Source organism: Scyliorhinus canicula, chromosome 8 (assembly GCF_902713615.1).
Source record: "Scyliorhinus canicula chromosome 8, sScyCan1.1, whole genome shotgun sequence".
Lineage (NCBI taxonomy): Eukaryota > Metazoa > Chordata > Chondrichthyes > Carcharhiniformes > Scyliorhinidae > Scyliorhinus > Scyliorhinus canicula.
Window position 1 is genome coordinate 52,822,438 of NC_052153.1, and position 15,216 is coordinate 52,837,653.

Here is a 15,216-nt window from a genome sequence, read left to right on the forward strand (position 1 = left end):
ATTCAAAGATATAGGCTGGATACTCCGATATCCAGACTAAATGCTGATGCCGGCGTGGGAACGGTGCTGTTTTACGGCAGCAAAAATGGTGCAACCGTTACACCGATCCTCTGTCCGGTGGGGGGATAGCAGCCGCGTAGCGTAAAGCCCACAGCTTTACCTGCGGATACGGCCGGAGAATTGCCACATTCTTGACCGCGCAGGTGCACAGCGGTCTGCGGCAGCCAAGCTGTGCAACCATGGTGCCGGCCGATTACGGAATCGGCCTGCCAAATAATGTCTCCCAGTAAACCCCTTTGCCACCCCCGGACCTCCCCCAACCAGTTCCTCCCAGCCCTCGCCGAAGCCCTCCTGACTGCAGCTGCCTCGTGGGGTCCGCGGAAAAAAAGACCATAAGTGTTTTGCGTCCTCAGGAACCCGGCCCATCAGGGCGCAGCAACAGGGGAGGGCCTCAGGTTCTGTCCTGAGGCTGTCCATGTGGTTTAGGAGTATGCCGTTTTTGAGGGGGGCGGAGCATTGCAAAAGCATGGCCGTCCCGATTTCGGCGCAAACAGGGATTTTCCGGCCGATCACTGAATGCAATTTCGACGTCAATGACCGGAGAAACCCGCCCATAGTTCCAAACTATAACACTCCTATAAACCAAAATATAGTCATAAAACAATCAGATTATAAACTTAACAATTGTAACACTATTTTGTAATGAGCTCTTTTTTTAAACTTGTAGTTCTTCAAATATATCAGTCGAAATGCTTTTTCTGATACTTTCAAAGTTTATTTTAATTACTATTGTTTGTTCTAGTCCTGTTTTTTAAATGCTTTTGAAATGATATTCACTAGACCATTTTATACTAGAGATCCTCCCTCCCTTTAATTGTCACCTTCCCTGGATGTTTTCGGTGTGACGCATCACTTTTAAATTTGTGTACAGTCTTTTGAACAATGGAAGCTGGCACATTCTCAGTGTTCTATTCTAGAAAGCCAGGCAGTGAAGAATAGAACTGGAGTTCAAACTTTACACACTTTGTAAGCTTTTATTTGCAGCGATACACATTACAAAGTTTGTTTCCAAAACCAGCAGCCACAGTTTCAATGTGCTTCAATATGTAGGGGCACAAATTATCACCCACCACCTGAATACAATTAAGTGTTCAGTTACTCTATAATTAATAGATTAACTTAAAATTATACATGGTACAACCAAAAAAATTTTTAAATGAAAGACTTACTATTCAAAACAAAACTTTACAGTCCGGTTGATCGGCTAAAATGTTATTCACCATTTCATCGATCAAAGCAGGATCCCTTGCGCACAGGCCATTGCTAACTTCTTATCAGCAAATTGACCTCTTTTTAAAAAAAAATAAAATAAAAAAACATTTTGAGTACCCTGTTCATTTTTTCCAATCAAGGGGCAATTACACCTGGAAGGTGTGTTTGGGGCCTTGGATAGCGAGGGGAGAGGTGATGATGGGCACTGGCATTGATTCAATCTCCTCTGGTAGTTTCCACCTACCCTGCACATTTTTGGGTTGTGGGGAGAATGTGCAAACTCTGCACGGACAGTGACCCAGAGCCGGGATCGAACCTGAGACCTCAGAGCCATGAGGCAGCAATGCTAACCACTGTGACACCGTGCTGCCCTAGCAAATTGACCTCTATTGTCATGTCAGAAACCTTGGTGTCCCAAGTCTAGTCCAAATCCATTTCTCCATAATTTTGGCGATAATAATTATCTTGTACTTGCTATGTATTAGTATGGAAATGCTAAATCAGGTAGACAGGGCAGGTGGCATGATGTTTAGCACTGCTGCCTCACAGTGCCAGGGACTAGCCTTCAATTCCAGCCATAGGTGACTGTGTGGCATTTACACATTCTCCCCATGTCTGTGTGGGTTTCCCCAGCCTCTCTAGTTTCCTCCCACAGTCAAAGATGTGCAGGTTAGGTGGATTGGTGGATGCTAAATTGCTCCTTAAGTGTTCAAAGATGTTAGGGTTAGTTGGGGTTACGGGGATAGGGTGGTGTAGCTGGGCGCCCGATAGATCCCGGGTCAGCTCGCCGAAGCGGGGTTTAAACCTATTTAGGCACGCAAGGCTGGGTCATGCCCATTGTGGGTGGCGTCCTGATCGCGATGCTTCGCAAGACTTGGGTTGATCTCACGAGCCATGCGAGGCTGTAGGGAGACCTCTCCTGGCATTTATCGGCTGCGTTGCGTTCTGTTCGGGCACAATGCGGTCAGTAGATCGCGACTCTTGTTAATGTATCGAGTTTAGTCAGGCTCTACAGAACTGGAGAGAGGTAAACATGTGATGGATTTTATGCTGTTGAGAAAGAAGGGAATGGCAAGTGGAGCAAAATAGTAGGTCAAGAACAGGCTAGAAGGTGTTGTTGACTTGTTGAAAGCACTTTGGACGTCATATGAATCACATGTAGGTGGGAACAGGCAGGCTATGGTGGGAGAGAGTAGAATCAAGAAGTTCAGTGGGACAGAAACAGTCTACAATTATCAGGCCAGGTCTGTTGTGGATTTTGGGAAGGAGATGGAAGCACACTGAGGTTGGGGGACTATGAAGTTGGAGGTCTACATTTAAATGTGGTCTACATTTAAAATAGATTCAGATGCCAAATGAGAACACATTAAATCAGTAAATATGTGACAAAGTCTTTATTCAGTCTTTTTGTGCCTTACAGTGGTCTGCCTGTGTAAAAGGCTGGGGCTGTGCATTGAAAAATGTTGAGTTAGCTCTGGAAATACTTAGTATTTTCTGCTTAGTGTGTTGTCTTCGGACATGGTCCACCATATTGGCAAAGCAGTCAAATGTGTTTGTGGTGCTTCTGTACAGCAGTGCAAAATCCAGGAGCATCTCCACGGCCTTTGCGGCATAGTCGAGGGAAAACAGGTGGTCTAACTCCATTCTGACTGCAGTTATACGACAAGCTTAGACATGTTTGACTAATCCGGAGTTATTACTGCAGAATGTTCGTTTATAACAGACATCGTTCAATGGGATTTGCTATTCCGCTGGTGGGATTGGTTGACAACTTTGACATAATCAGAATCTTGTGTCATCCGAGTTTGACTCATCATTTTATTGTAGTACTTTTATTCCCCTTAACCCAGAGTCAATCCTCTTCAGTACTGAGTGAATCAAGTATAAAATGTTAATCAACCTGTTGCACATTCTGTTGAAAGACGAGCATTACCTAATACTACACGATTAAAGGAGTCAGCAACTAACTTCATCACAGAACTAAAACTATTTGTGTAGCCTGTTGCTGTCTTCATCCTCTTCCCTTTAAAACCAATTGTATTATTTAGAGGGCCTTGCCTCTTCATTTTGGCAGTTCACCACATAGTGATACTTGGAGTCACGCCTGAAGCACCTAGGACTTGTTTCCTGTGAGTCCTAGGTGTTCAAATTGTGTTCATTGTGAAAGAAAACAAAAACTTGCCTTTTAGTTGTATTGATGCTGGTGTCTACTGCCTGGATTATTTTGAAATCTGGCAATCCTTGTATTTTCTATTTATGTCACAGCCAGCTATCCCGATGTTTCCATGAAAGCTATTTCCCCAGGAATTTCTTTTGACAGCAGATATCTGATCCAACAGAGTTTCCCTCTGAGAACCAAACACACATATTTGGAACTAGTTGCCTGTTCATATGGAGCACCTGTAAATTTAATCCTGCAATTAAAATGCCACTACCAAACCAATGATCCCCAAATGAACCGTGTCAACTTTTTTATGGTATCTTCTAAAGAACATGGTATATTCTTCCATCTGTTTTCTGAAATCTATGAAAATCTGAACATGCCTCATATACAGTTAACAGATCATCTTTCTTGTAAGTTTCATCCAGGAACTATATTAGAAGGTCCAAACTGTTACTATCCAACTGCCAGGCATCCATCTCAAAATGCTTTATTTCTGAGTTGAGTTCTTGTAATAAGTGACAGTGCCAAGGCCATACCTTGTTTTCTCTTTGAAAGAGTTATAACCCAAGTCCCCATAGCCACTTCATTCTTCTACCAATCATTAGGCTCAGGCTCCACTTAATTCTTCTACCAATTGTATGGCTTAGACTCTTGGGAATATCTGAGGTAATCGTGCCCTGGCAATTTAAACTTGCTTTTTGCCACTTCTCACAATGGCGACTAGTTTCTTTGCTGCTCCTATGAATGTTTGGATACCGTGTCTGCGGGGTCTCACCCCCACAACCCAAAGATGTGCAATGTAGGTGGATTGGCCACGCTTAATTGCCCCTTAATTGGAAAAGTGACGAATTGGGTACTTTAAATTTATTTTTAAAAAATGAATGTTTGGATAGGCACACCTTCGTAGGAATTTCCCAGACAATCCATAACACAGGGATGTGAAGGTGGTTATTGTTTTTTTTTCTCTGTACAACTTTATAATGTAGTCAGGTTTGCTGGAAAATGCCTGTAGTCTTCATTTTAAATTGCTGAACCATGTCCATTCCTTTAGCAGCCTGAAACTAGCTTCTCAATTTAGTCTGGAAATGCAGTGCTCCATTCATTCTTCCATGTGGTTCCCAGAAATGCCCTCATGACCCCAGCTGAGACTAACCAATGATTAATGAAGATCTGGCATTATTACTCTGCTTATACATTCTATTCCTCAAGTTATAAACCCCAAATAACCCTCTTTTTTAAAAAAAAACAGCTTTTCAACTTGTGTGCCATTTTGTATACACGTGTCCAATTTGTGTCTCCCCATCTACACTTTCCAAAATCATGCATCACTTGATGCTTTTCAGTTTTGTAATCTCTATGCATTCTCTGCTTATTTCACCATTGTGCCTGTCATACAATTGTTTATAGGTTTTAGCATACCTTTCAAAGAGCTGGCAAAATTATTTTGGACCGAATGGTGTTCTCTTGCATAGTACTGTGATTCTAGTCATTGCAGATGAATAAAGTTACTTAGTCAATATAAGTGACTGTCCATTTTAAATATCAATGTTTTGAGAGATGGGACTGGTATATTTTTATTTCATGATGACCAAAAACTGAACAGGATGTTTGCCTACCTGGTTCGCAATAAATTTTACTGTGTCGACTGTGTTTTCTAGGCTTTTAATCTTGCTTGGTGAGTAATGTTTCTGCTGTTACTCCTTGGCTTCTTTGAGTCTTCAGTTCTAATTTTATTCAATTTGCTTATTGTATGCTCGTGGCCCACATTTTTGGCCTATGTGTAATATGGTCTTTGTCTGTGAACCTCACTTGCCATCTGTCTACCTAATTCAATACTAATCTAGATATGTTTGTTGTATTGTCTGTATTCCACGCTACCAAGAAACTGGATGCGTTTAGTGGTTTCTGATACCAAGTCCTTTGTTGCAGATGAGAAACAATAGTGGTTTAATTATCTAACATCTGCACGTAGGTCAGGTCAATCTCATCTTCAATTTTAGTTGACTGATGTAGCTGTGCATTACTCTAAATTCAGATCAAAATATCACACCACTAATACCATACCAATGCTTTTGATCATTTTCAAATTCCTGAATGCAGAGTTTTTAGTTGTAGGAATGTTTTACTTGTCAAATAATTCCAGGCATCTGTTTGTTTTTGAATTTTTTGAGAGATGAATCTGATTTCACAAGGCTCGGTAACCTATTGGTCCAAATTATAATGTCCCAAAGAATGGATTTTTTTCACTTTTATTTACAAGTTGGGTCACTGTGAAGAGTCTGCACGTTCTCTCTGTGTCTGCATGGTTTCCTCCGGGTGCTCTGGTTTCCTCCCACAAGTCCCGAAAGACGTGCTGTTAGGTAATTTGAACATTCATGAATTATTCCCCTGTGTACCCGAACAGGTGCCAGAAGGTGGCGACTAGGGGATTTTCACAGTAACTTCATTGCAGTGTTAATGTAAGCCTACTTGTGACAATAAAGATTTTTTTTTTTTAATTAATCGAAAGTTAGATAGTGAACCAGAGAAAATGCTCAATCACTGACCATGTGAAATGTGATTTAAGAGAGATTAGAGTTTCATTTTAAAAGGAAGAATTTAAAGTTATATTTAACGTTTTTTTAATGGGATGTGGCTATTGCTGGCTGGTCCAGCGTTTCTTGTCCATCTCTAATTGCCCTCTGAAATGGCCACTCAATTCAAAGGCAATCGCATTGCTGTGATCTGGAGTCACAAGTAGGCCAGTCCTGGTAAGGATGACTGATTTCCTTCCCTAAAGGACATTTAGGAACCAGATCAGTTTTTATGACGATCAACAATGATTTCAGGGTTAGACACTGGAATTCAAATGTTGCCATTTGATGAGGTGGGATTCTTACCTGGGTCCTCTTGCATGTGCCCGAATTACTTTCAAAGGGCTTGTTTTCAAGTAATTAATTTACCGGCAATGCAAGGTTTAATTTAGTTTTTGACTCAGTTTCAGAATTTCTCATTGTCGCTTACTGCTTTTAGAACTTATTTTGTACCTCTGTCTCTTGGCATCTTTCTGCCTCTGTTGGTCTGTTTGATATCAGTGGAAGCAAGTGCTTGAGCTCGGCGCATGTATGGACTAGTGCTCACACGCAGCCTAGTCTCAGCGGCCAATTTGCATGGCCATAATGTGTTGGCAATAAATAAGAACATAAGAACTAGGAGCAGGAGTAGGCCATCTGGCCCCTCGAGCCTGCTCCGCCATTCAATGAGATCATGGCTGATCTTTTGTGGACTCAGCTCCACTTTCTGGCCCGAACACCATAACCCTTAATCCCTTTATTCTTCAAAAAACTATCTATCTTTACCTTAAAAACATTTAATGAAGGCACCTCAACAGCTTCACTGGGCAAGGAATTCCATAGATTCACAACCCTTTGGGTGAAGAAGTTCCTCCTAAACTCAGTCCTAAATCTACTTCCCCAATTTTTTGTGGCTATGTCCCCTAGTTCTGCTTTCACCCGCCAGTGGTTGACCACATCTGGGAAGAAACTATTTTAATTGCAGATACAACCATATAGCTGTCAACATTACATACTTATCTCTCTTTACTACAGGAAGTCCATCTGAGTCTGCCAAGCACAACTAAGAGAACTTGTATTTTTAGAATTGCAGTTAGTTGGTAAACTTGACTTTTATATCCAAATAGATATGTAATAAAAATTGATTGTATACAGCCAAATGGAGTGCACTGAAAATATTTGTTTTCCTTCAGTTCCTCTTGGTTTTCTTTTATCCAATTCTTATCCCAAAGTGTGATTGCAGCATCTGTTGCTAAAGGTCCTATATGCCTATATAACAAGGTAAGAATTGTTTTGTCACTTTCTTCATGGTAGGTCAATACCACCAAGGTGATGATTGACTTGGAAGAAGAATTTGGTGTTCTGCAGGCCACCTTAGATGACATGAAGGCTAGTATGGTGAATAAGGTCAAGCAAGAACAAGAATACAAAAGTCAAGAGCTCCAGGTAATCTAAGTCCACCAAGCCAAACTTTGTAATTTTTTTAATTGTTTTAATCACTTTTGGGATTATCTGAATGTTTTCTTTGTCTGAGTATTTGTGTATTTATGAAACTAAATCTATCACTTCAAACCACTGATATTTTTGTTACCCAAACTTGCAACTTATCTCAATTTAAATGAACCAGAAACGGTTAGTGATTCTGAACTTTGACAACTTTTCTTTCCAATTAATTAAGCACATTGGTAAGAAAGTAATTATCTTGGCCCCTTCTTAGGTTTGAAGTCGTTGTCCATCATAATCCATACACTAGCAGTATTGCCTATCGTGACAATTACTGGAAAACCAACACATGCTTAATGTTAACACATACCCTCATAAGCCAGCGATGCTGCATGTGGTCTCTGCTGTTCATCCTATCAGGTTTAGTAGCATTTATGCCAGTTTATTCCCCAGTTAAGGGTTCTTCACTCTATCAGATCACTCATTGGCAAAAGGGTATGGGTCAAAACCTCCTTGCAGGAGCAGGGTAAAATAGGCAATGCCAAATGCTCTAACTGCTCAAAATTTATTTATCGAGTAATCGAATGAACTAACTCTGAGGGTAAACCTCAAGGTGTTGTGCATACAAAAGAAAGTTTTGGTTCTTTGAGCCATATCAATAAAACCAGTCATTCCCTAGATTCTGTATCAATAGAAAGCAGGAAGAAAATAAATGGCTCAAGGACCAAGGACCATCTTGGAATTTTCTTTTTAAATATTTTTATTCTTTTTCACATTTTCTCCCAAATTTACACCCAACAATAAACAATAATCAGTAACAAATGCAATGTCAATCCCCATATCAATAACAATCCCATCCTCCCACCAAACCCCCAAACATTAGCCCGCATGTTAACATAAACAAATAACAAAAGGGAATCAGAAATTACCCATAGTCACCATTAACACATACAGCCCCCCCGCCCCCTAATTTTAGATATAATCCAATACTCGAAAATGCATAATGAATAATGCACATGAATTGTCGAACCCCTCCATCCTTCAGCTCAGTTCAAACTTGGCCTTCTCAAGAGTCAAGAATTCCAGCAGGTCCCCCGCCACGCCAGGGCACAGGGTGGAGAGGTTGATCCCCATCAACAGGATCCGCCTTCGGGCAATCACAAGGCAAAGGCTACAACATTTGCCTCCACACCCATTTCCAACCCTGGCTATTCTGACACCCCGAATATGACCTCCCGAGGGCCCGGGTCCAGTTTCACGTGCGCCACTTTAGAGATTGCCCTAAAAACCTCCTTCTAGTAATCCTCAAGTTTTGGATAGGACCAAAACATATGAATGTGGTTTGCGGCCCCCCGCGACGTTCACACGCATCATCTGCCCATTCAAAGAGCCGGCTCATCCTCACCCTTATGAGGTGTGCTCTATACACCACCTTCTGCTATATCAGTCCCAACCTCGCGCACGAGGTGGAGGCGTTCACCCTCACCAGAACCCCTCATCCATACCCTCTACCAACTCTTCCTCCCACCTTGCCTTGATCCCTTCCAGCTGTGCCTTCTCTTCCAAAATAGCCCTGTAAACCGCCGACACTGCCTCCCTTCTCCAGTCCTCCTGTTGTCAGCACCGCCATCAGCAATGTGGAAGCCGGCTCTACCGGGAAGCTCAGTATCTCCTTTCTGGCAAAATCTCGAACCTGCGTGTATCTAAATATTTCCCCCTGCTCCAGCCCATACCTCGCTGACCATCTTGGAATTTTGCACTTGTTAGGAACAGCACCCAATCTGGACTGTGTCCCATGTGATGTACTGCCTGCGTCAAAACAAACAATGCACTTCAATAGCTGTGTCGGCATGTTTTTGCCAACATCCGTCAGACTAAGTGGTTGTGCAAAGTACAGCAGTCCATTCATGTACACTAACTTTCAATTGTTGCATAAAGTGCATGTTGTCAAACATCATGTCTGCCAAATGTGCATTACATTCCAGAGGTGACTCGTAAGGCTCTTATTATTAGGCTAGAAACATGGAGGGCATGAGAGGTTAACGTGGTCAGCACAGAAAACAGCAAAAGTTAGAAATTTGGTGCAAGAGAACATTCTGTGCAGAGGGGAAAAGTGCTGTTTTTGCCTTCAATGCTTGTAATAGCTTGTGTAAGCTTGAGGCAGTATTTTTGTTCAGTGATTTAGTGCGTGTTACTGTGTAGATAAAGAAATAACTAAAATATAAATGCAAATAATCTGCCTTAAGGTATGCAGAGCAGGTTCTGTTTGTACTGCAATTTGTAGAAGTTCGTGCACAGTCATCTGCAGTAGATATCTGCCTCAGATCGCTTTGGCTCACGGTCATTGAGCTTAACTGCAAAGTTGGAGACAGTCAGTCACATAAGAGGTGGGGGAGGAGAAAACAATCTCTAAGATTACTCCAGATTTTGGGGTCACCTCTATAGAGGTGCAGGTTCAGAACTGGGTTGGTGTGACCAATAGTGTATGGTGGAAGCGGGACACAAGTAAGTTACAGAAACTGATTCTATTCAACAGGTGTAGAAACTGATTTTATTCAACAGGTACAATTAATTGCTGCCTGTGAGGATAAGAATAGATTGTTGGAAAGGCAGCCAGGATTCAAGCTAGGGTATCCTGGAGCAGCAAATGGCGGAAGAGGAGGGGTGCGTGACGGGGTTCCATAATTATGGGAAAGATAACATTCTTTGTAAGCAGGACCAGGAGTTCCAATGGTATATTGCCTGCCTGTTGTCAGGGTGAGGAACACTTGGAGCTGGCTTTAAAGCTCAAGAGGGATGGGAGAATTCAATTGTTGTGATCCATGTTGGAACCAGCAACATGAACAGAGCTAGGCAAAAGATCTCTGGCGCGATTCCCCATTTCTGAGAAGTGTTGACGCCAATGGAGAATCTGTGGACTTTCACGACAGAAAAATCGCGCCACACCTGCACCGATTCCGTTACTATTAAGGGGCTAGTACCGACGCCATGTGGAACACAATCGATTCTAATGAAAAATGGTGTGGGATTGATACTCCGGAGGCTGACAAGCTGCAGCCTCATAAACACACTTCACTCCCCACTGTCAGGTGGATGTACTTTTAAGAAATGGGTGTTTATCAAATAGTGCAGTGATGTCAGTGAGTGGGTGGAGCTGGGCTGTCTGTCTGTTTTTCATTTTCGTTTTGAGCTGGTTGCTGCAGTGTGTTTTTGGTTTCATTTTCAGAGTTGGAGAGCTGCATTCAAAGCAAGCAGCTGTGTAATGATCTCTCTCTCTACAAGCTAAAGAATGTCTTCAGCTCATTGATTTCAAAGTAATACCTGTTTCTGTAGAGAATTTAAACCTGATATCTTTGTTTAAAAAGGTTTTAACTTGTGGATGTTTGGGAAGTTATTAAGGGTTATCTATAGAGTACTGTATCTTTTTTTTGGGGGGGGTTGTCAGGGCTGGTAGTTGATAAACTGTTTACAGTGTTTTTATAAAATGTTAACTGGATTCATAGAATAAACATTGTTTTTGTTTAAAACTACTTTTAGTTCTTTGTTGCATCACACCTGTAAAGTGGACCCTTGGCAGAGCAGAGGGCCCTGGAAGTGGCCGGCGACCTGGAGGAAAAGGAAGTCGCCGAGGTGGAGTTCGGCATAGTCGAGGAAGTGACACCCCGCTGAGTTAGGGTTCCCATGACATGTCTGTCAACCATTCATCCCCATGCCACCCTCATCTCCACGCCACCCCCCGGCACGTGGTCTAAGCATGCATTTTGTCTTGTGTCTTGCAGGACCTGCTGGAGATGTGGTGGGTCCATCTGGTGTCCCTGTCCCCAGCCAGTGCCACAGCTGGAGCCCCCACCTCTGTGAGCTAAGCAGCGATGGGAGCAGCTCAGATACCAGCCCTCCACCCATGACTCAGGTCATCCAGAGCTCGGGTCGGAGGATGACACTGATTTTCTGTCACAGCTATCTCCAACACCCGCCACTATCCCAGAGACACGCACCTCGGTTGGGCATGTTTAGTGAAGAGGCTCCTGGAACACACTCTGATGACCTGGTATAGCAGGTGGAGGTAGGAGCACCCGAGGGGGTGGACGATTGGAGGGCAGGCCGATCCCAGGGACTAGCTGCTGTAGTGGAGATGCAGTCACAGAACCAGGGACTACATGTCGGCATTATATCCAGTACCTGCAGGCACAGTTGGAGGAGTCCAACCTCCAGGAGCAAGTCGTTGTGTAGGTATCACAGCAGGCCGCCTCCACTCCTGTTGTACCATCTGGGGAGCCACCTAGATGCAGCATTAGGGCCCATAAGGTCAGGAAAGTAGACACCAGTTAATTTGACACGGGTGCAGGGTTAGGGCACAAATGTGTCTCTATTTGTTCACAATATAGACCTGTTACCATTGTTACAACCTGCGTTGGTGCTCTGTCTGATGGTTGTGAGGGGTGGGCTAGTCTGGGCTGGCCGGGGGTGGGGAGGGGGGTGGCACTGGCTGCTCCCCCCCCCCCCCCCCCTTCCCCCCAGACCATCCCCGCCACCCAGGGATTCGATGGAACCATGTGATGGAATGGCCAGTTCACATGCAGGAATCACCCAGGTGGATGGTGGGAAATGCTATCGTGGGCAGGAGTCCGACGTTGTCATACGATGCGGAACACCAGCGCAGAGCAGGTTGTCATCATCCTCCATCCCATGGACCAGAGCCGGTTTTATTGCCAACCCAGGGCCCACACCCCATTGTGTGGCAAGTATGTATCACGGAGGTGGTTGCGGGGCGGGGAAGTGAGGGGGTGTGGAGTTGGGATGCGGTCTCCATGCCCCTGGCCAGTCGCGCCCCCCCCCTACTCCCCTCCTAACTGGTGAACCTGGAGTTGATCAGAGCATCCCGTGCGCATAGTCCCTGGTACACACGTCATGCAGCCTCCCATGCCTGCCTGGGCTACATGTCCTGCCCGCCCACTCCCTCTCCCACATCTTCCTGTCGGATGAGGCCTGGTGTTCCTCCTCCTGCTCCAAGAAATCGCCCCTCTGCTGTGCGATGTTGTGGAGGACGCAGCAGGCCGCCACAATGCAGGTGACCCTCTCAGCATCAAACTGGACAGCCCTCCAGAGAGGTCCAGGCATCTGAACCGCATCTTCAGGAGGCCGAAGAACCGCTCGATCACACCCCTAGTCGCTGTATGGGTGTCGCAGTGGACTCGGCGTCGGCCTGTAGCCTCTGGATAGGTGTAATCAGCCACAACAACAACCAAATAGTACCTGTCACCAGGGAGCCAACCCCTCATCCGGGGGTGTGTCTCGAACACGTCAGGATTTGTTGAGTCTGCCAGGATGAAGGCATCATGCATACTGCCTAGGAATCGGGCACAGACGTGTATGATGAGCAGCTGATGGTCACACACAAGCTGCACGTTCATCGAGTGGAATCCTTTTCAGTTTGTGTAGAATGGCCTGTGATCCGCAGATGCACATAGGAGGACATGCATCCCAACGACCACTGCCTGGATCCAGGGCATCCTGATGGGCTCAGTCCATATCAAAGTAGAAGTATTGATTTCACTGGACATAAAGGGCCTCCATGATGGTGTGGATGCACCTGTGCACCAAGGTCTGAGAGATCCTGGACAGAACCCCACTGGGCGCCTGGAAGGACCCCGTGGCGTAAAAGTAATATTTCAGTGAATCTAAGGAAATGGCAGGGGCAGCATGGTGGTGCAGTGGTTAGTACTGCTGCCTCACGGCGCCAAGGATCCGGGTTTGATCCCAGCCCCGGGTCACTGTCTGTGTGGAGTTTGCACATTCTCCCCGCATCTGCATGGGTCTCACCCCCACAACTCAAAAGATATGCAGGGTAGGTGGATTGGCCTTGCTAAATTGCCCCTTAATTGGAAAAAAGAATTGGCTACTCACTAAAGTAAGGAAATGGCAGTCTTCATGAATAAGGTGGAAGATGTCAGTGTGTCAGACATTCCAAAACAACTAATACTGTATCAGACAGGAACTCACCAAAATTCACATAAGTAAATATATAATTGTATAATGAAGAAAATAATAGCAGTGAAGAATGATAATGCCCAGGACCATGATGCTTCCATTCCAGGGATTTAAAATAAGGTAGGAAGATTGCCACGGCCCTATTTGTTCAGGAACCATTTCTTTAGATTGACCAATTACTTATTTACTGTTATTTAAGAAAAGTGAGTGACTGTGAGGAAATAAACAAAAGGGGATGGCACTGAAGCATGGTGGGTAGTCAGGCTATGTCAGGAGTATTATGGTGAGGGGGATGGGTGATCACAGGGGCCTCAGGCAAAAGGAATGTGAGGGCAGCCTATTGGGACCAGTAATTGCTAAGATTACCTTGTATGGCTAGGTTAAGGAATGTGAGAGAACCGATCGGAAATCCTACAATTGCCAAGTTACCTTATTTGGTCGTGTGTGTAACCTCATTTTTTTTATACCAATGTATATGAGACTGAAGTCTTTGTTCTGTACCTCACTCACTCTGGGGACTCAACAAGACTCTGGCAGAGTGAGTCAGCTTGCAAGACGCGCAAATAAAGTAAATTGTTTTACCTACAATCCGACTCGGTATATTTACTGAGACCAGACTGAGGGCAAAAAGAACTTGAATTCTCAACTGAACCCAAGGAAATGATCAGTTAGCATAGAATCTGTTGTTGGGAAATTCCTAGGGTTAGTAATTAATTGTACACGTTGAACATATTCTGCAAATCAATATGAGCTAGCATGAATTTGTAGAACGGTTAATCGGACATGATGAACTTGTTTGCATTTTTTTGAAGAAGTGACAAAAGTGGGCTTCCGGTGTGCACCATGGAGTAAGTGGTCACACACAAGGCAGCTCCTGCCCAAGGTTACAGAAAAGAGCTCTTTTTTAATCAATACGGGGTGGAATTTTGATGAAAAGGCGTAGGTGAATGTTGGCGGAGTACTTTCCCCAAGAATGGTATGTTTCTTGGTAACCAGACCCGCAGAAACAGTGAAAGATTTGGCTGAAGCTGCACCAAAGACAAAGCCTCTTCCAGCATGCAGGCGGGGGAAGGACAAGCTTAAAGGCTGGTTTAGCTCACTGGGCTAAATCGCTGGCTTTTAAAGCAGGCCAGCAGCACAGGTCGATTTCAGTACCAGCCTCCCCGGACAGGTGCCGGAATGTGGCGACTAGGGGCTTTTCACAGTAACTTCATTGAAGCCTACTCGTGACAATAAGCGATTTTCATTTCATTTCAAGCTGACTTGAGGGCCTTTATGAAAGCTGAATTCTAGCAGCAGAACAACTGTGAAAAGATCTCACCAAGGCCATTGAAGAAGCGGTGACGGCTGACTTCCGGTGACAGCGGGCGGGAGGCAGCCTCGCGTTGGAGGGCTCCCGTTCGGGAACAGCATTGTCGGGAGTGACGCCCGGTCCTAGGGGTGGTGAAGGCCAGGAGAAAGCTCAGGGAAGGGATATGTAGAGGTCCAGTAAGAAAACGGCTGTGAAAACAGCTGAAAGTTCGTCGGAGAGTAGAAAGGTCACCGCGGGGCCACCAAGGAAAATGGAGGCTGGAGCACCAGGGGAGGCCGCATTGCTTACGTCTGAAGAAATAACTATAAGGTAATGGCTGCGGAATTCGAAAGGCAGTTTACAAATTACATGGAGACAATGAGGAAGGAGATGAGGAAGGTTTTGAGTGCTGGTGTAGCAGGCGATTTCCCCGGTGACGACGGCGTTGGCGAGCGCAGTGGCGGAGGTGCGGGAGCAAGGGGAGGCGCTGAAGGAAGTGGAGGAGA

The 15,216-nt window shown here is 44.6% G+C and overlaps 1 protein-coding gene across 6 annotated transcripts in view; it reads left to right on the forward strand.

Moving 5' to 3' along the window:
- The window catches only part of fsd1l (fibronectin type III and SPRY domain containing 1-like), an 80,497-nt gene that overhangs the window by 8,980 nt on the left and 56,301 nt on the right, over window positions 1-15,216 (forward strand). For all 6 annotated transcript variants that reach the window (XM_038804568.1, XM_038804570.1, XM_038804573.1 and 3 more), the window contains exon 3: window positions 7,303-7,434. In XM_038804568.1, the coding sequence (XP_038660496.1) occupies window positions 7,303-7,434 (132 nt within the window). The remainder of the gene's footprint in view (window positions 1-7,302; window positions 7,435-15,216) is intronic.